General features: G+C 33.5%; 1 protein-coding gene across 25 annotated transcripts in view; it reads left to right on the top strand.

Moving 5' to 3' along the window:
- The window catches only part of Trdn (triadin), a 380,261-nt gene that overhangs the window by 249,555 nt on the left and 107,830 nt on the right, over nt 1-22,876 (top strand). For 24 of the 25 annotated variants that reach the window (XM_075946189.1, XM_075946182.1, XM_075946106.1 and 21 more), the window contains 2 exons: nt 1,178-1,225; nt 16,907-16,951. In XM_075946189.1, the coding sequence (XP_075802304.1) occupies nt 1,178-1,225; nt 16,907-16,951 (93 nt within the window). Of the gene's footprint in view, nt 1-1,177; nt 1,226-16,906; nt 16,952-17,103; nt 21,273-22,876 lie in introns of those variants that run through there. The other variant, XM_075946302.1, reaches the window with a different exon arrangement.

The following is a 22,876-nucleotide window of genomic DNA, read 5'->3' as shown; positions in this document are numbered from 1 at the left end:
TCAGCTCTAGCTCAAGGGCCTCTGGATCCTGTTCTTGAAGTGCATAGTGTCTTCAGAAATAGAGATCTACCTTCCACCTCTTGTATTAGCCAAGGCCAAGAGCTGTATCTTAGATAACTTTAACTAATAACTCAAAAGAGACTTTTCATGTCTGGTATTTAAGTTTGTGTTAGGTGGTCTTTGACTCTCAGAGGGAGTGCCAGCAGCTCAGATGAGAAAACTTAATTAAAACTACAAAAGTACATGGAGAATTATATAGGAGTGTTCTTCGAGGATGGGGACTTTTAAAACCCTATAAAAACGTCTAAGCCATAAATTTAAAATCAAATTATAAATATAAAATTTATAATAAATACTAATATTAAGATTGTACTGTCATTAGATAATACATACAAGTGATAGTAATATACAAATGTTAATAACATCAAAAGTATAAAAATACGATAATAATGAACAACTCAAATAATGAAATGTTGATAAAATGAGATGGGGAGCATTACAAAAATTTGTCATCTCATCTTATTTTCTTTCCCCCAGCCCAGAAAATTGTAGAAAGTTTGTCTGCCTTTGCTTTGAAATGGAAAACCTTGTTCTAGGAATACATTTCATTTTATATCTTTGGTTTGGCCTTCTCATTTTCCTTACCAGATAATTCATATAACTTCAGTGGAGCAAAAGTTGTGTCTTTTAAATAGTTACTGTTTCTTGCAGCAACAACTGAGTTGAGCATTTATATTACCACTAATACTTAATAATACTTACACCACCAGCTATTCAGGTCCAATATCCCTCACCACCTAGACAATTAAAGAGTGAACAAAGAAGGGCTTTACAAGTTCTTCCCTAACATTCATAAATCACCTAAACTGTGACCATATACACATAATCTAATATCTCTTTTTGTGGAATAAGCTACTTTTTATCAGCACTACTTACATAAGAATACAATTTTGATATCACAGAATTATACCTCGCTAAAGGAAGTTTACATAGGGTTAATTTATCAAAAAGTGATAAAAGTGTTTTGAAGTTCAGCTTTCTCTGCAGCTTGCTTTTCTCTCTCCTAGGCAATATATGCATTTTACGTTTTGATTATCTGTGTTCTTGCCTGACTATATGTTATTATTCTGAAAACTCTGAAATCCATTGCTTACTCTTTGTATAACTAAATTTGCAGAAGCTGAACGATCCAAAGAAGAGATTGCAGATGCCTCAACCAAAAAGGGTAAGCACAACAGAAAAATCCTGATATGACTATAATTGATCTTGAAGCTTTTAACTTAGTTTGTGTAGTGTGTTGAGAGGAACTTTGCCTGCCAATTCTGCTATTTCACTGATACACCAACTTTGCATGGTGCTTGTAGCATCTACACTATCCAGGTTTTATGTTTAGTTCTCTAGTGTACTCAGTCCTGATCCTCTAGAGATATAAATTAATGTTTGTAATTGTATTCAAAATACAGTTTTTGAAAATATTTATAAATATATTGCTTAAACTCAATATGATTTCAGTCATCCATAGGATATTTGGGTACACCATGCTACTTTAAAATAGCAGGTATTACATATATTAAAATTTGACTAAGAAGTCTTACATAAAAATATTCATTTTATGTGAAAATAATATGGAATTAACAAATATATCCCATGAAATGCTAACATAGGACATTTAGCTTTGAGAAACAAAATAGGAAATTTGTAGAGAAATCAGTAATTTTAACAATGTCTTTAAATTATCTCATAGGAATATTTAATAAGACTTACCTTCTTTATACTTTCACACTTGCAAAAATCTACACATACACCCTTACATACATATTCTACTAACATGATAGTAAGTGTACAAAAAGAACACATACATAAAAATTATAAAAACTAATAAAATATACATGACGCCTATTTGCATGTTTTTTAACATTATATGTAAACGTAAATTAATGTTCCTAACCATGAATGTATTACTAATTGATATGCATAATATATATATGTTACTATTCGATATACATAATATATACATGTTACTAATTGATATACATAATATATACATAAATTGATATATATAGTATATACACAAACATGCTTATATCATTTTATGTAAAAGATAATATTATGTTTAATTGATATAATTTTACCATAAGTGAGAGAATCCTAAATTAGCATAGCTTTATATGGTATCATATTCTGAAATTGACATGCCTATTAATTCTGTGTGATGTAAATGCAGTTGTTTCAGAATGAATGATATCATGGTATTATGTAAAAGCTAAGGATTTAGACAATAAAAAAGTCATTAATCAGGGCATGGATACAAGGATTTCACATGTTGTCAAGAAATGCATATTAGAAAGCAAGAAGGAAGATGAAAGAAAGATATATTCAGATCTGTAGCTAACAATGACACCAACACTGTGTCCAGAAAACAGCAGATGTTATTCTCCTATAATATGATTGCAGATAATATTATCTTTGGGTAATTAGTGGTTGTAGAAAAGAATGTGATGATGATTTAAAAAAAACAAATATTAAGCTACTGGTTTCGGATTCTTACATGAATTGAAGTATTTTACCTTGAGTATTAGGGCATAAATACAAATATTGACAATTTACAATTCAACCATGTAAAAGCCAGAGTAAATCATGATATGAAATCAAAACTGTATAATCAGTTATGGAACTCATCAGAGTCCACAACTAATAATGTTATGATTTTATAGCGTGGCCACTATTTTTGTTGGAATGAGCTTGCTGGCTAAGTTTTTGGAGTCAAATGACAGAAAACAATCTATTTATAAATAAACATAAGATATTAAAGCCAACTTCTTTGCTAATTAATCTTCTGTCTCAATTTTTGTTTTAAGTATAGTGGTATATGTTAGTTTGGTAGAAAATGAAAAATTAACACAATCACACATAGCTTTTAAAGCCATTACAAATAAATTTAGAGCTGGGCAGTGGTGGCGCACACTTTAATCCCAGCACTCAGGCAGGTGAATCTCTGTGAGTTCTAGGCCAGCTTGGTCTACAAGAGCTAGTTCCAGGACAGGCACCAATACAACAGAGAAACCTTGTCTCGAAAAACAATTAAACAAACTCAGGGAGGGTCTTACATTATTAACAAAATTACAAAATAGCTTTAAAACTGATTTTTATCATTTGTTAATTACTATACACATTCCTTTTCTCTAAAATGTAGTACATTTATTATTCTCTCATGTATATGGCATCCACAGCATTTAACAGCTTATAATATCTCATAATTAAATAGCATAATAAAATTTAATTAGTGGCTGTTATTTTTTTCCAAGTTGATTTTGAGTTTGGGACTGTATATGATAGAGTGAACACTGTTGATTTTTGATCACTGTAAAATTTTCAAAGTTATGAATAATTCAACTATAGTTCAGTAAGTGAGCTATAACATTCTAATTTATCACTTGCATGAATTATTTTGCTTTAATACTTAATTGATGATACATAATATCAAATCCTCATTTGATACCATCTGTTTTGAAATTCACAATTTTCAATTAATTTTCAGTTCCATTCAACATAATCCTATGGATACAATACTAAGAATAAATTAAAAGAAAAGATGAGGGTTAATTCTAGACCTAAGAAGGTAAGATATTGGGAAAGATGTACTCTATTTTTGCTACTTGAAGAAAGTTTTCAGCAAAACTATAGCTCTAGTCTGAAATCTAACAGGGAGATAAATTCAGAAGTAACATGGCAGTTTAAAATTTATTCTTTCTTGGAAAACATCAAAAGATTTGCTCTGCAGTGACCTCAGAAGTAAGCCTTTAATAACAGATATCTTTCCAATGGGAGAAGGTTGTATAAGATCATCTTTGGTCTAAGCAATACAGGGAGACAAGGCAACGAGGCTTTTGAGGATGTATATGAGGATCAGTATATCTCAGGAGGAGTCCCAGGTCTCAAAGAGGCACGCCATTGTTGCTGTGGCTCATGCCGATGGTGAGTCCCTTGCTAAAGCAATGAAACCTGTCCACAGCAGGAACTTTCAGTTTATCTCTGCTATGCGTGTCTTGTGAGGAGTTTATAATGTGAATTAGTCTTCAGTTTCTCTTCATAGTCTTTGAACTTTATTTATGAAGTCTTTGCATACTTTTACTGTATACACACTGTTTGTTGGTATCCCAGAGATTCTGCTATTAGCTGAAGCATATATTCTTTCCTTGACTTATGATGTAGCCATGTGAAGAAGATGCCCTATATTCTAAATATTAGCATCGTATCTCCATTTTGGATTTTACTATTCATTTCAGGCTTCTGTTCTCAACTGTTCAATTAAACAACTTCGGATTCAACCCTCCTCTACTCAAACTGGCTAATTTTTCCTCCCTCCCTTGCTTTCATTAAACACTCTATACCTTACTAGAAATCTGGAAACAATTTTGAGTTTTCTTATTTTTACTACTTGATTATTTAAACAATCTTAATGTTTGTAGTCTATAAAATTTCCTGTTTATGTTAATAAACATACTGTCAACACATTTCAATCTTCATTGTCTTTTATCTGACCTACTGTCATGATCAAATGACTTAACTTAAATGTCAATGTTTGTATTAAAACTCACTAAAGTCATAGTAAATCATCAAAGCCACAGCACTGAAAAAAAAAACACTTCATTTAACTTCTCTTTTCACCAGCCATTCATAAGATGAGGTCCAGCTTCATTAACATGATTAATAGAATTCCCATGACCTGTCTGCCATGCCTTTATCTAAATTCACTTTCAGACATGGACAACTTTATGTATACAATAACACTATATTGCACATAATTCTAAATATAACTCTAAAAGTTAGCAGAAGATTGGATGTAATTAATAAATACATCATCAGATGACTGATAAGAAAACATCATTACTATTTTTTCTACCATATGTACCCAAAGATCTAATATCAATATTACTTTTCTGTCTACAGATATTTATGCATTTTGTTGATTCAGTCATTCTCATTTTTAAACAGTACCTTTAAAATGATAGTGACCTGTGGGCTGGCCACATTAAATTCAGCAAAATAATATGTTATTATTCCAAGGCTAGGTTGTAGTATGTAAGTGTGATATCAGGGACTTTTGAAACTGTATACTACAACTCACCTGTTAACCAAAATCCTATCATCCTTCACATTTAGATAATACTCATTGCCTATGATGCTAATGGAGATATTAAACTTCATGGATGATGATTAGCAATTAAGGGGAGATGGAGGATTTTGGTTTTTAAGGGATATTTAAAAGAACAATAATGAAAACCAGCAAATAATGAAAATACAGAAACCTACGTTTTACTCCCGATTCAGCATAAGCTTAGCTAAATCCATCATTACAGTCTAGGGATAGATGGAGCAGTTCATTAGGATTGCACAATAGAATGAGTTGTCTGCTGCACAGCCTAGTAACTGGGATTCGATCACCAGAATTTGCAAGGAGGAAAGAGAGAAACCACTCAAGCAAGTTGTTCTTAGGCTTATACAAACACTCTGGACAGCATTCATGCCCTGTCTCCAATAATAAATAAATAAATAAATAAATAAATAAATAAATAAATAAACAAACAAACAAATAAATAAATAAATTTAAAGACAGCTATTTTTTACATTAATTGTGTTCTCTGAAGTTGTACAATAAAAGTCTATTCTTTTTCCTTCCTTCTAATAAATATCTTCAAATGTAGAGAAAATAAAAATCCTTCTCCCAACATCAAAGAAAGTTTTCTTTCATACAGAAAGAAAAATTGATTAAGACTTTCTTTTGTTTTTATTTTGTTTTGTTTTTTTTTGTTTATTTATTTATTTATTTTGAAAGATGGTTTCTCTGTGTAGGTTCAGTGCCTGTTCTGGGACTAGCTCTTGTAGATCATCCAGGCTGGCTGGAACTCACAGAGATCCACCTGCCTCTGCCTCTCTAATGTTGGGATTAAAGGCATGAACCATCACCACCCAGCTGATAAGGGCTTTCTATTGACTCCTCACAGGGAGAAAATCTACTTGCTAGGAATTCATTGTTTATTCACCATAAAATAAGGCTTGATGAATTTACATTAAATTAGAAATGCAAAGATAAACATGAAATTCAAAATGTCATTTTTTCCATATAGATACTCAGGATTTTCAGTGATCTTGTCTGAAATATAGCAGGGAGGATTTTCTAGAGGGTCAGAACCAATAGCATGTGTATATTATAAAACAGGATTCATTGGACTGGCAGCCACAATGGTAATTGAGTAGGTCAGTGTTGGTTATCTCCATACTACAGAGGCTGAGAACCCTATAGATACTGTGTTATATAAGCTGGATGCTTCAGCAGACCCAAGATGATGCTAAAGACCTGAAAGACTCCTATTAGGGACTAAATGTCTATTTAAGCTATCCATTTCACATTTTCTCCATCCATCCTGAACAAGCACCTCAACAAGACTTCCTTCTTTACCTGCAAAAGTGTCAGTCCATCAAAATTAGTCTCTCTGGAGCATTGCATGAAGGAATGGAAAACCATACCAGCTTTAAATATTTTTTTTTTAAGTAAGGACAAACTACATCCTCTTCCATCATGGGAATGGTCAAATAAAAAATATCTGTTATCATTTCACTGGCTGCTCACCCTGTGGCATAGTATCATGTTAGGGGCTCAGTAAAAGTCTTTGTTATGGGCATGTTTGACATTCTGTAGTATCCCTCAGTTGAGCTTTGGTGAGTAAAAGTCTATGTTCTTGAGCCCAAGTATAACCTCTATTTCTGCTCTACATTATCTTTGCTTTTTAGTTCATAGGAAAATCATAATGATATGCATGTCACCACTATCTACAGAACAAGTAATCCTATCTACTTGATCATGGAAAGTCACTGTTTGGTAAGAATTTACACAACACACAAGTATCTTTACATCCTTTCATGTACTCAGCCATACAGCCAAATTATTATCTACAAATTTGAATCACTATACAATCACACTCTAGGCCCATTTTCTTTAGAAGAAAAATATACGGCCCAGTGTACTGCCTGAAGTTCTGTCCAGTCTCTAGAATTCTCCTCACTGATGCCTTTCAAAATGGTTTAAGCAAAGGGCTGTAATTCTTCAGGTGTCTGCTTCTAGTTGGTGCCTGCAGAATATATAGAATCAACTGCAATTTGGACTCTGATCTTTTCTTCTTCAGTAAACGTATCATGAGACACATTTTTTTGAAGCCAAGGTGCAAGGCTGGGGACAGAAGGCATGTAACAGTTGTAGGGAAAAGAGATATTTGAGCACTCTTTATGCAACTCATTGTGCATTCTCCTCGGGGCAGATGGCATATATACATATACATTTGATGATGGAGGCTTCTGTGCTTACCCAACTTTATGTATTGGTGAGCCAGGTAACATAGAGCTCACAATGGACAACTTGAATTGCGTGTTGACATGGTGACTTATCGCCAGGTATTTAGTTTTCGCTAAGGCCAAGTGGCAGGTCAAGAGCTGTCTATTCAAGAGAGCTTTTTTCTTTTCAGAAGATGGTAAAAGCTTGCTCATGAAATCCAAGGGCCTCATAATTCCCTTGTAGAGGCCTACTAGACCCTCTGAACAGTATCACTAACTGCCACTAGTACCTCCAATCCTATTAGGTCTGCAGGATCATATGTCTGACCTGGGCATACTACAGAGCATTCTCTTCTTCCGGGCCTACACTACTAAATAGAAACATTTAGAGTCACTTGGTTTATTAATCAGAATAACACCCACAAATGAGGAATGTTCTGCATCCAAAATCCAAGTAAATCTATTAAATGTTGCACTTCCTTCTTGATGGTATGAATTCCCAGGTGCAACAATTTATCCTTCACTTTAATATCAATATTTAAATGCCCCACATCACTGGACCTACAGATTTTTAGTGATGTAGATGACCCTTGAATTTTTACTGGCTTTATCTTCCATCCTCTGATGCACATGCATGTTACCAAAAAGCAAACAATAGTTACTACCTCTGGTTAATTCAGTCTAATCAACATGTCATCATCAATATGATAGGCCACTTGAAGGTATGGGGGTGCAACATCCCTATAAGTTATGATATAGGACTAAAAAATCTCAATATTCTTGAGTCATGTTGTCTGTTACTGAGACTCAAGATATTCTTTTGTTAATTTGTTCTGAAATTTTTCTGCTTATCAGGATGGAGCAAGAATTTAGTAGGCTTGCTAGCTACTTCACTTCTGTGAATATTATAATGAACTAGCCAGTGGTATAGGTGAGGACATTTTGACTTTCTTTTCCTCTGTTTTCCAATATGGTAATGAAATTCACTTTGCAATTTGTGAGTTTAGTGAGCTACTTATTTATTGCTAATGTAGGGCCGGTTTTTTATATTTAAATTATCCATTTTTTTGAGAATTAAAAAAAATTATTAATTCTTTGAGGCTTCTTTAAGAATCACATTAACACCCCTTCCCCTCTCCCAGTTCCACCCCTATCCCTGCTCCCAGCATCCTTTATCTTTCTTCTCTCTCTCTCTCTCTCTCTCTCTCTCTCTCTCTCTCTCTCTCTCTCTCTCTGCTCCCTCCCTCCTTCCTTCCTTTCCTTCTTTCTTAACCCACAGAGTCCAATTTATGTTGCCAGTACAGTTTTTCATAATATGGTTTCTCTCTCTTCCAGAAGTCATCAGCTGTCAATAAGTTGAGGATTTTGAACTTTAGCCTAAAGGTGAAGATGTACTTCCAGAGTGCTATAAACATAGTTGTCTTATGCTTCTACTCTTGTTTGTTTTTTTTAAAGTTTTTTTCAAGACATGGTTTCACTGTAGCTTTGAAGCCTGTCCTGGAACTAGCTTTTTTTTTTTAAATTTACTTATTTATTTATTTTTTGTTGAAAAATTTTCCGCCTCCTCCCTGCCTCCCATTTCCCTTCCCCTCCTCCCACTCCTCTCTCTTTCCACCCACTCTTCTCTCCGTCCCCCACTCCTCTCCCCCTCCCCATGGTCCACATGCTCCCAATTTACTCAGGAGAGCATGTCTTTTTCTACTTCCCATGTCAATTAGATCTATGCATGTCCCTCTTAGGGTCATCATTGTAGTCTAGGCTCTCTGGGTTTCTGATTTGTAGGATGGTTTTATTTGCTTTATGTTTAAAAACCACTTATGAGAGAGTACATAAGATAATTGTCTTTTTGGGTCTGGGTTCCCTCACTCAATATGATATTTTCTAGCTCCATTCAAAAATCCTTGATTTTTGCCTGCAAAATTTAAGATGTTGTTATTTTTTCTGCTGTGTAGTACTCCATTGTATAAATATACCACATTTTCCTTATCCATTATTCAGTCAAGGGCATTTATGTTGTTTCAATGTTCTGGCTATGACAAACAATGCTGCTATGAACATTGTTGAGCACATATTCTTGTGGCATGATTTAGCATCCTTTAGATATATACCCAAAAGTGGTATTGCTAGGTCTTGAGGAAGGTTGTTTCCTAATTTTCTGAAATATCATCACACTGATATCCAAAGGGGACGTACCAGCTTGCATTCTCACCAGCAATGCAAGAGTGTTCCCTTTACCCCACATCCTCTCCAGCATAAATTGTCATCAGTGTTTTTGATCTTAGCCATTCTTACAGGTGTAAGATAAAATCTCAGAATTATTTTGATTTGCATTTCTCTGATGGCTAAGGATGTTGAGTATTTCCTTAAGTGTCTTTCAGCCATTTTAGATTCCTCTGTTGAGAGTTCTCTGTTTAGGTTACTACTCCATTTTTTATTGGTTTATTTGTTCTTTTGATGAGGAATTTCTTGAGTTTTTGTATATTTTATAGATCAGACCTCTGTTTAATGTGGGGTTTAAGAAGACCTTTCCTCATTCTGTGGGCTGCCGTTTTACTTGTGTTAGAAGTCAGTCAATAATATGATCAGTGGCTGTTTTCCTTTCCTTTTCTTTTTTTTTAATCTTCAGTCTAACGACTATGGGAGAGACAATTCTTTCTCAAGACATATGCAGAATTCTTTAGACTGTTCATATATATCATGAAAAATGAAGTGTCATCTCTGTGCTAATTCTATGGAATTAGCTAATTCTGCCGAAGTGCTAAAAGTAACTGACCAGCATCATTAAGATTTTTATACTTCATGAGAGGTTTTGGTATCTATCTATCTATCTATCTATCATCTATCTATCTATCTATCTATCTATCTATCTATCTATCTATCTATCTCACAAAATTCTTTGCTTCTCACAAAGAATTTATCAGGAGTATCAAACACATGCATAATGTTTATTTTTCCCAAAAGGAAAATATTTTTGTTTTTCAATTTTTTTTTCAAATACTTGAAGAGAGTGAGCAGGCATATAATAGAATTATTCTTTCACCAGACATTTGTTTGTTCACCATAGTACAAGTCAGAATTTCATTCTCAGTCAGAGTTGACATGTGAATAACTAATATGAGAGTTTACTATGCCAACTTGAAAAGCAAAACAAAATATATACTTTCTCCAATGTATTAAAAGGATAATCACTAAATATCCAAGATTTGAAAAAATACAGAAACATCACCTCTTAAATGTATTTTTAATTAAAGATTTATTTTATTCCAAATTATGTTTATATGTGGAGGGGGGTCAGTGCACATAAGTACTGGTAATTTTGAAAGAAAGAAGGTGTTTGATCTTTTGGAACTGTTGTTATAGGGTGTGAGCAACATGATATGTGTGATAGAAATCCAACTCTGGTCCTCTGCAAGAGCAGTATGTGTACCAAATCACTGTGCCATTTTTACAGAGCCTTTGAATTGTCCTTTCAGTGTTTTCTGAAAAAGACATTTATTTCATCAAGAAAAATCAAAACTATAATACATAATAAAAATTTTATTTTTTTATTAAATCTAGGATTCTGAGACTGAAAAGTAACTATTTTCAACTGCATTCCTAAAATAATTTTCCTCTACTTTTGAGAATCTTGCCCCTTGGGATAAAATCAAGAATGAACTCTATTTTTTTCTGAGGACATTAAAAAAATTCGTGCCATTTTAAGTGATATGATGAAATTTCTAGTGACAAATTTGTTTCCCCATTATAACTTCCAAGATGGGTAGTTATAAACAATTCAGGAAGTTCTGTATTTGCTTTTGATACTTTATTAAAAAAAGAATATTAAAATCCAACATTTAATAGAGAGGTCTTAGATTTACCTCAAGATTACCTTGAGATTTTTATTTGTACTTTAGTGAAATTAAGAGTAATGGTTTAATAAATTTATATCTATTTAGAACTAAGTCTATAGACATTTACTTTTATTTTTCTGGGAAGTCTGAAAAAAAGTATCAATCGGTGTCAAATTGAGGTTTTATATACTTTGGGGAGAGAGTCAAAATTGGAGATCTCCATTGGGTTCCTCCCCTTGGAAATCAGGATACCTAAGGAATAGAGTAAAAAAGTCAGAGGGGTCCAGGATACCAAGAGAACATCACCGAATCAACTAAGTTGAGCTCATATGGGTTCAAACAGACTGAAGCAGCAAGCTCTGGGACTGTGTAGATTCTTGATTCTGTAGGCCATATTCTCCTGGTGTCCTTGCCCTTCTTGCTCCTACAATCTTTCCTTCCCTTTTTTAGAGGAGTTTTCTGAGCTCCACATAGTGTTTGGCTGTTGGTCTCTTTCTGTCCCCATAACCTGCTGGAGGAAGCCTCTCTGATGAGAATTGGGCTAGGCATCAAGCTACAAATATAACAGAATAACATTAGGAATAATTTGATTTTTTTTGTCAGTCATGTATGGTGTAATTCTACACTATCTACTCTAGACTTCTGAGCCATCCTTCTTCAGGTCCTGAGCCAACCAGGCAGTGTAGGATATGGGCTCCGTCTTGTAGCTTGGGCCTCAAGTTAGATCTGTCATTGTCTCCCACAAATTCTCATGCATCTTGCAGGTAGGACAAGTGAAAGTTTTATTGCTAAGTTGATGTTCCAGTTCAACCACTGGGCGCCTAGCCTGGTTTCAGAAGATAGACTGTTCAGATATCATATCTTCCATTACCAAGAGTCTCACTAAGGTCACCCTCATAGGATCTAGGAAGTATCTACTGTACTAGGTTTCCACATTGCCCCCTAAAGGCCAGTTGTCTCTCTCCACACTTTTTCCCTCTGTCCCTCCCTTCTCCACTTAAGTCCAATTGTTCCCATCCCCATAATCCCCATACATGTTTACCCACATAATCTATTTTATTCCTCCTTTCCAGAGATATCCACGTATTCCTCTCCCCATTATTCTCCTTTCATCTAACTTCTCTGAGTCTGTGTGTTGTAACATGGTTATCATTTACTTTATTTCTAATACCCACTTATAAGTGAGTATATATCATGTTTGTCTTTCTGGTTCTGTGTTGTCTCACTCAACATAATTTTTTTTTAAAAAAGTCCATCCATTTGCCTATGATTTTCATGATGTTAGTTTTTCCCAAAGGCTGAGTAATATTCCACTGTGTAAATTTACCACATTTTTCTTTTCAATTATTTAGTTAAGGGACATCTAAGATTTTTTCTAGTTTTGACTATTATGAATTTAGCAGTTATAAACATAGGTAAGCAAGTGTCCTTATAGTAGCATGGGACATCCATTGGGTATATGCCGAAGAGTGATATATCTGGGTTTTGAGGTTGATCAATTCCCAATTTCTGACTAACTCTTGACACAAAAGGAAGCTTACAAGAACAGGAATGAGTTTCATCTATTAAGTTATTGGCCAAAGATTACCAATGGGAGTCCCAAACAAAAAAGCCAGGCTGTTTCCAAATCTATTTATTGCTCTCAAACTGACTGCAAGTTCCCATTGCTGTAGACAATATCTATATGCCTAATTTATCATGGAGAATTCAAGTTGGTTCACACATATATCCATAATCCCTACTGACTAGTCTTCTTGGCTCTAGAAGGTACTCTGAACATATAATGAAACATAGTTCTTTAGAAACTAATTCTTTCTACTTGAGATGAGTGTAAGGAATTACCTCACTTAGACTTATCCTCTGTGGTTTTTTTTTTTACTAACAATTTCTCCTCTGTGCTGGATATACAAATTTACTTTCTTTTCAGATACTAACATTATCCTTGATGTACTAAATAATAAATTTTCATTTTTCTTGCTACTTTGATATATTAATTGAAAAAAAACTTCATTAATGAAGTGTTCTGAGAGTATAAGGTAGTGAGAGATAATCAACCGTAAATTCATACCTATGAATAAAATTATATGAACTGAACAGGTTTGTAGGCAGAGACTGCTCATATATTTCCTTGCCACCCAGACCCCAATAATCACACAGAAACTATATCAATTACAATATTGCTTGCCAATAGCTTAGGCAACTTTCTAGTTAGTTGTTATATCTTAAAATAACCCATTTCTATTATTTAGTTTATCACCACGAGGCTGTGGCTTACAGGGTCACATTCCAGTGACTGTCTCCTTTGGCAGGTAAATAGCATCTCTCTGACTCCACCTACTCTTTCTTCATACCTCTGTTCTGATTTCTTTCATGGCTTTACCCTGCTAAGTCATTAGCCAAAACAATTTTCTTCATCAACCAATAAAAGCAACATGCATACAGAAAGATATCCCACATAATATCCTTTTTTCAGTCTAATTAAAAAGGAAGATTTTGACTAGAATTAAAGTTATAATATTTCTTTGTAAGTCTAAAGTTTCATATCTAATTTATTTTTTGTTAAAACTAAGGAAAACTGTAACTAATTGTCTTCTACTTCATCAAAGACTCCAGAAGGATATAATATTACCTAAATAAACAGGAAGTAAATTGTAAGCAACATACAAAACTCTAGACTTGACATACACATCTCACTGTCTGGACAGTCACCCAAAGTTTTTTTTTTTTTTTTTTTTTTTTTTTGGAACCTTGGGGCATCAGTCTTCAGTCTACAGGTCCATAGTATCTGGCAGACTTTTCCATGAGGCGAGATATCTGAAAGACTGTTTTGTCTCTATTGGCAGTTTGTCTGTCACTTTTTTCTATATCCTGTAGAATGTCTGGCAGACTTATTCATGAAACAAGAACCCAAAAGGACTATCTCACCTTCTTTAGGCAATTTCAGCTTTCACTCTTTTGGGGGGGTCCTGCATGTCCATTTTATATGGCATACCATCAAATAGTCCAGGCAAGAGCAGTTTCTTGACCAAATGTCTAGCAAACTCCATAAGGAGCCTCCTCAATGCTCATTATCCTCTTGTAGTAATTGGTGCTGCCAGGAGTAGATGTGTCTCATTGTCAGGAAAAGTCCTAAGTTTTCAAAATGTTTTAAATGCCATATTCAGTAAGTCTTTGAAAGATTTGAAAAATACTTATCCATTAGAAATATATCTCTGTACATCTATAAAACATAATTAACATGACTACAAACTTGACTATTATGGATGGCTATCTTTTAACCTATATTTCTTAATTATATATTACATTTTTAAATTTTACAAACACAATACTTTAATCAAGAGCAGAAATATACATATAACAAAATAGTATATGTGCACTAAAGAAATAAAAATGTAAGTATTTATTTGGGTAACAGTCTAATGAAAATGTGTTTATTTAAGCTTGAACCTTGTTTTTATATAATCTGACCAGCAGTGCCTACATTTCTTGGTCTCCGAACCATTTTTCTTCAAATTAGGCCATTTTCATTGTTGTTATTCTCCTACTTAAAAATCTAGTATTATTTACATTAAAATCCACTTCATTTTTGTTTGTTAAGCTATTGTATATTTCTTCTTTTTTAGTCTATCTTGACTGATTTCTAAGGTATTATTTCTGTATGAATTAATATATTAATACTTAATTGTAACTTTGTTTAATCTATTTCTTATCTTAATTATGTTTATATATCCTTAGATAGTACTGGAAATTAATAGAACTTTTTGTGTAAAAAGAATAATTTTATTTAAGGCAGATCAAAACAGAAGAAAAGAAGAAATTAAGAAAGGAATGTAGAAATAAGGAAAGAAAGAAAGAAAAAAGATAAAAGAAGGAAGGAAGGGAAGGAGGAAGGAAGGAAGGAAGGAAAGAAGGAAAGAAGGAAAGAAGGAAGGAAGGAAGAAAGAAAGGAAGAAAGGAAGGAAGGAAAGGTGACGTCTACCTAATGTGGATTACAATTGCCATAAGTGATCAGATTTTGTTTTGTTTCTGTGTTGTTGTGTCTCAGTACAACACTAGAATCACTACCTGCATTATCACTTGAAGATTAGATAAGGTGTCTTCATTGAAACAACAGTTATATGGCAAAGTGGGAATGTACACCTGAGAGCCTGTTCACTCTTCTGGGATACATGACCCCTGTACAAATTATAATACAAATCCAAACCATGGGTTCATTTTTTGTTAACTGCAATTCAATTGTGAGAATTTGTCACTGTAGGAATGCAATAGGCTCCTGTCCTAGATAGAAGTCAGTTCCTACACTCCTTGAATTGTCCTAATCTAACACTGATTTAGTTTAACAGGAATAGGAAATAAAAGCACAACCCTAATTGGCATGCCCCTGGAAGTCCTCCCTATTCAGAAGATGTTTCTAGAAATGGGATTTGTGAGACTTGGAAATTCTAATTTGCTTTGGAACTGAACGTTTTCCTCACTCAAGAGTTTCATTTGTGGGTTAGAATAATGATTCTTTAAAACCTACTTCTTTTTTTTCCAACAATTAAATATTCAAACTTTGGAGTGTGTTTTCTTTTTAAGGGGATACATAGAAGGACAAAATCCATCATATCCTCCTTCGTTTATTTTTCTTGTTTTCTTCCTTCGTTCTTTACTGACCCCTCCTATCTTCCTCTCTCCACTACTCTTTCCCACTTTTCTCTTCTTCAGAAGTAGTCACCCATGGATATTTTTGTTTACCTGATGGCTTCTTTCAGATATTGTTTGACAAGCTCACTACATCTGGCATTTGATTAAAATGAAAGCTGAATCTTTGGTTTCACTGAATTCCAATTAGATGCTTTGACAAGAACACTGCAGAATATTCAACACATTGCATGCTCTCTCATCGGGAAGCAGCATCTCTCTAGAGGCCCCCAGTGAAGAAACACTTCTATTTCCAAAATGAGCAAAGCCAGCGGCAGACTCACTTATTCATTTTAAAGCTGCATTTTCTCCTCTGCAACTCTCCATAGGATTGGTTGTAATGACATTATTCAATTCCACATCAGTTCTTCAGCTAGTAGATGTTCAAATTCTCTGAAGATCCCTTCTTGAATCAGTTACTTCAGCTGGAGGCACTAATTTTGCATGAAAATTTTCTGCTCATTTGACGTTTAACTAGGTAAACAGCAAATCTTTGATTGAGAGCAATAAATCTTAGAGAAAGCATGAATCAGGGGATGTAGTGCTTTAAAAGATTCTGTTATCTCTTTTGGCTCCTTGTGATGTGGGATGGGTTTCCTTAATATTTAAATGCTTCTCAGGTGTGACTGGACTGTCCTCTCAGTTGATGAAGACATGCTAAGTTTAAATTTTAAAGCGCATCTGGTTGACATTTGTAAGATATTGTGTCTCTAGCAATAACCTGGAATGTAAGTCAATTAATCATAATCCTGTCAAGTACAATTCTTTGTAGCTTGTTTATAAAAACACATCATACAGGAATAAAGTAGAAAAGAGTGTGGAAGAATCAGCCTGGAGATCAAAGAGTTTATTGCTTCTCTTTTTTTGGTACTAATACCTTAAGATAAGATTTAAAACAGATTTCAATCGCTTTATAGAGAGATGAGAAATATTTTAAATGCATTAGAGTAGAGCTTGTTTAGAAGCAATATTTGGTATTGAATGCATCCCCAAATGCTTTTATGTGTAGAATAAATATTTCAGACTGAAATTCTTATTTCAACCTTATCTTTGCTTTGCAGCCATGCATGGAAAGAAAGAAGAGAAAGCCAAGACAGTGGAGCAAGGTAAAAAAAAAAGTGAAGCAGGTTAACATTATCTTCTTTAGAAAGAAAACAACATGAGGAGGAAAACACTGGATTCAGACAGGCAGAAGACAATAACCTTTAAATCTCTTGCTCCATAGCAATGTCCTTTCATGTGTTTTTTTTTTGGACAGGGATAAGGTGAGGCAACTATCTGGCCTTGTCTTTCTTCTGTATATTTAGCTTCGAGTATAAATCAGAACAGGAAACCTATACCGACTGCTTCATTGCACCACAGAGATGCTGAGGGGTATTGATAATGAGAAAATGAGCTAGGTAATGAGTAGACACTTTTCTGTTTGGGTTTTGATTTCAGTACCACCTCACAGGTGATAGCCTGAAGAATAGACATAATTCAGCCCAATTTATGAAAAATAATTTATATTGCTTTAAAAAGAATTTGTTAAAGTTAAGGCACTGGGGCAAAGGGAAGCAAACGTTTATTACAGTTTATGTGATGACTTTGGTGGCTGATTTCCTGAAAATTTAATATTAAACATTATAAAGTCATAAATTTATGAGTATTTATATATTTATTGTTTAATGTAGCTATACCACAATATCACTCCAGAATATGCTTTAAAATGCTCCTGGCCATGGTCTCATCATTGAGAGCGATATTGTGCTTATTCCTGCAGCTCAACTAAGTTAAAAGATTTAAAGACTTTTATAGTGAAACTAGCATAATAATTATGTTGATAAAATTTTCCATTTATTTGGCTTCTGAGTACCACCGACCATTTAAGGAATCAATGCAATGTTTCAGCCAACTCTGTTTGAATAAAGGTGTCTACATTAGTGTCTAAAATACAAAGCAAAAACACAGGATCATGTTTTGGCTTGCTCACTTATGCAGCTTTCCATATTGAAATTTCTTAGTCGAAATGAAAACAATCATTCCCAGTCTGCTTTACTGACAAAAAACAGTTTAGCCCAAATAAAAAAATCTTATGAAAGGATACAACAAATTATAAATTCCTAAATTGCATATATACTTATTTAGGTTATTTTTTCACAGTTCTGACAAATTATCATAGCACACAGTAGTCCACTGAACATTGTGGTTTTCTGTTCTCTAGTCATAACAATTACTTATCATAGCTTGCTTTGCTTCTTATTTTACCATTGTCTTTATTATGTTTTTGGTTTGACTTTGTTTTTGTATTCAGGATTTACTTTTGGCCCCAAACATGCCAAACATGTATAATTAAGCAGTATCCCAAGTCTAGTAGAATGTTTTAAAACAGTACCACATGTCAAAAGTAGACTGGCTAGTAATGGAGAATAGTGGTACCTAACATAATTGCTAGGAACACTGAATGCTTATTTAAGAAAGTGTCCCTTTTATTAACTCACTGATGTTTCCTGAATTTGGCAATGGTTCATTAGGATGGGAACTTAATCTTCCAGATTATTTTTATTATAATTTTATTAAAATTACATTTTATCATATTAAAATTTAGCATTGCATGCTAATATAAAGTTAAGAAATTATTTTTATAACAATTGTAAAATATTTCAGTTTTAAATGTATGAGAATGAGCTCTCATATTTTAAAACATAGACAAATTTAGTATATTTAAACACATTGCCTTTTTGTGGTGGTCTATTTATGCCAATAGCTGATGATAGATATTTTTAAAACATGAATAAAGCAGAGAATTTGCTTGTGGAAAAAATCTAACTTTGATCTATGTGCTTTATGATAGAATTCTAATATTTATTCTTAAGTGAATCTTTTAGAACTCTGTTTTCCTTTCTCTTCTACATAGTTTTAGTTAGCTTCAGAAATATTTATTATCTAAATAATGCATTGAGAAAAAACAAATATTATCAAGATACTTTTTCATTCATTTAAGTTTTAACTTGTGGATTTCTTTAGGGAAAACATCATGATTTACTTAATTCCTGTCAGATTTCAATATGCTGTGCACTCTAAAACTCTAGTTGTGCATATTGAACTGATGGATATAGGTGCATCCCAGCTATGCATGAATACATTAACTCAAGCCCACTTTACATTATGGGAGACACTCTTTGGAAATGGTGGATTAATTTCTGATGAGCCTAGTTTATAAAAAAGAGACATCATCACATAGAAGGAAAGACTAGGGGAACTAAGATGTCCAGAACTCCACAAATTGCTATTTTAGTTTTAGTGTATGATGGGTTATGTTATTTTTATTTTCTTCATGCAGATCTTATAGTGGCTAGATTATAGGTTTGAAGATTATGATTTTCTATAACCTTATACTTAAAAGTCATGTAATTAGGAAGACATCCACAAGGTTCTATGTAGGAGTATCAGAACGGCTCTCAATAGACGTGTATCAGAATGGCTTTCAAAAGACATTTCCACAACTTACATGGCTGTGCTTATTGGAGGAATCAGTGTGTTAAAGTTGAGCGTGATGGCTATGTGCTGCCATGCACAGATACATCATTATGGTTCATGTACGTGTCTCAAAATAGCGCATTGTGGTTCAATGAGGTAATGCTCATTTTGAAAATTAATTTCTTAAAACTAGATGTTTTTATGTACTTTTTCAAAGTACACCTGCAGTCTTAAATCATACTTCCCTGTCTTTCAATCTTTCTGGTTCTGAAGGAAACAACTGGTGTGGTTTCCTTAGAGCTAGCTAAGGGAGAGCAAACAGCTTCTCTAAAGAAGCACTACAAGCACAGGAAGAGAGCAGTTAAGACAATTCTTTTGGGTCTCAGTAGAAAGGTTGGAGTAAAGCAGGGGGAAAGTGGGAAAAAGAGACACAAATTAATCATTTGTGAATTGTTTTTATTTCTGTCATTCACTCTGATTCATAAAATTATTGAAGTCATGTTTAGGATTTGTTCTAAGAGCCTCTCACCTTGGCCCATCAATTGATTGTATGCTCAATAAATATTTGTTGGTTGATTGCAAACATAGAGAAAAGGTCAAGAAAGAAGTCTAAGCTGAGCGAGATTTCAACAACTTATGCTGAACACATTTTGTAGCTATAAGAATATTCTGTAATGTCAAGTTCTAACAAAAAATGTAGGCAAAAGATAAAAAGTTAGATTAAATCTTCACCTTACTAATTCAAAAGTAGACACAATAGAGAAAATTTAATTATTATTCAACAACTCTATTAGTTATCATATATTTATAGTTGGTTCTTATTAAGAAGTTGGGTGTGATGAACAATCATATGGACAAAGATATGGAAATTATTTAGTTTATTAATTATAAGTAAGTTAATGTGAACTTCTTAACAAGGCAAAAGAAAAGAGATAGTTAAATAATTGCTTAATTGTGCAAATTCGTGTGCCAAACTCAGTAAAGTATGCCTTATCCTTGCTTTTAAAATAAATTTATATACTTAGGGAAGAATCAAAAGCTAATATTTTTCTCAAATGAAAAATTTCTGATACTCTGATACACAGTTGTTAAACGGAATATTTCTTACATTAGATTATTATTATTTTACAGGAGGCCTTGTATAGAAAGCCTCTTATTTTATAAGATTGCAATAAAGTCAAACTGTACACTTAAATGTATATGTAAAGTTCAGTATTATAAGGTAAATTTTAAAACACTGTAAATTATTATATGTAGCATTTCATCCTCCTATTAAACAAAACGAACTTACAACCCAGTTAATTTGACACATGACAATTTTTTAAGAACAATATTTGATTTCCAATTAACCAGTAACATGAATTTGAAGAAATTGGTTATCACTTTGTGAAGTGTAAATTATGAAAGTAAACATCAAAACTATGTCAAGGTTGACTTTGTCTATAAGATATTCAATTTTTCTTTAAATTTAGAAAGGTTTCAGTACACATAAGCAATCTTATCTGTATGCATATGAAGGGTTTCTGTCTTTCTTTGGGTTGGATGTGATTCTGTAAACCATGTTACCCATATAATTGTAAGAGCCTTAAAATTTGTCAGGATAAACGGTGGAAAACAAGTACATTGTGTGTGAGCCATTATGTTCCTTTATCTCAGTAGACAGCCTTTGTGTATGCACTGGTTATTTTTTAATCTGTGATGTGTAATTATTGTACACTCATTCTGAGTTTAAAGTGATTGTTAAAAATATCTTAGAGCAGTGATTTCCCTGAGACAGTACTACTTATTTGAATGATTGGGTTTATATTTTTTGTATACCAAAATTCTTTTTAAAAAGGAAGGAATTTAAACTTTAAAAAATCAATGGAGTAAAACTAAAAAGCTTAGTTGACCCAATTGTATTTAATGATTTGTGTGATGTGTGTTTATAAAAACCAATCTGCATATGTTGATTAAGTCTTGTTGTTGACCCTCAATAAATTTTAAATGATAAAAAATGATTGATTCCTGTGAATTTCAAACCTTTGAAAACGGTTTTACTTCATTGTTTAATATTTATTGAGCGCCCACAACAGGCCAGGCGCTGGGAAGGGTTGTGCTTGACTCAAGAGAGAAGCTGATCTACAAACACCACCAAACAATACATGCATGTGTACCCTCCATTCTTTTTTAAAACTTAGTTTGCATATTTTAAACAATGTTTAGCAGTTCATCATTTTACACAGTCATATAGACATTTTACTTCATCTTACCCTTATTTAGTACGTTTATATTAAGTCCTTCTCGTTTGACTCATATGACCTGTAGCAAATTCCTTTTCAGTTCTTGCTTTCTTGATTTTTCCACTGTCTATTCCATTTTCCCTTCAGTAGACAAAAAGCTCTAACTTCTACATGTCACAGCAGAACACATTACTCAAGGAAGTTTGTGTTTTTATACGTGTTTCTTCCTCAGAACCACCATCTGTCATGTATCATTTGATGCACGTCATTCAAATTTTTATTGGTAGCATTGACATTCAACACTGAAGACATTTTTTTTTGCCTAGGAAATGAACCACCTGAGTAATGATGATGATGGGATGTGATGATGATGATATGCATTAATGTCATTCTTTTTTTTTTCAAAACATAAAGATACAAGCATACATGTCAGATTGTCTGAAGTTCATTCTCCAATCCTTGCCTCTGTAAAGTACCACTTTTACCATCCAGAGCCTCAGTAACAAGAAAGTCAGGAGGGGTGGTAGGTAGAAGGACTAAACTGGATACGTTGAATCTCAGGGCAGGAAACAAAACTCCAAAAAAAGCATCACTCCTACGTTGCCTTCATTCAGTACCTTCTGTGATCCACTAATATACTTTCTCCACAAACAATTCAGTGTTTTAGGTTCCTAAAAGTAACAAGCTCTTTGTGTCATCTGTGTGTCTCTATTTCACTTATAATCCTTAAACTTTGTCTTAATCTGAAAATAAAAGATTACAAATATGAACCATTTCTTTTTGCATAGTTGACTATAATTATAAATATAAGGAAATTTTTCATGTGACCTGTTAATATAATGACAAAGTATTTTATATTTGCTTTGGGAGTAGATTATATAATTTGAGGAAACTTTCTCTTTTTTTAAAAATATTTATTTATTATGTATACAATATTCTGTCTACATGTATGCCCGCAGGCCAGAAGAGGTGACCAGACCTCATTACAGATGGTTGTGAGCCACCATGTGGTTGCTGAGAATTGAACTCAGGACCTTTGGAAGAGCAGGCAATGCTCTTAACTGCTGGGCCATCTCTCCAGCCCGAGGAGACTTTCAACCAAAATAAAAATGTGTACAGTTTTGACCATTTTCTACATTTTGACATCAGGTGGATGTTTCATTCCCATTTCCATCATAAGGAAATTGTCCTCACATGTACTGTTTCTCCTCAATGGCATTCTGATCACTATTAGTAGTATTTGGAACTAAGAAACATTAAGTATTTAACTCAACTCTGCATATTATTTGACTTTGTAAAGTGGATTGTATAGAAGGCTGAAGAAATTCATTATAGTTTGTACTACTCAAC

This window comes from Microtus pennsylvanicus, chromosome 1, assembly GCF_037038515.1.
Source record: "Microtus pennsylvanicus isolate mMicPen1 chromosome 1, mMicPen1.hap1, whole genome shotgun sequence".
Taxonomy (NCBI): Eukaryota; Metazoa; Chordata; class Mammalia; order Rodentia; family Cricetidae; genus Microtus; species Microtus pennsylvanicus.
The sequence above is the reverse complement of the archived record's forward strand: the minus strand, read 5'-3'. Positions and strand labels throughout refer to the sequence as shown.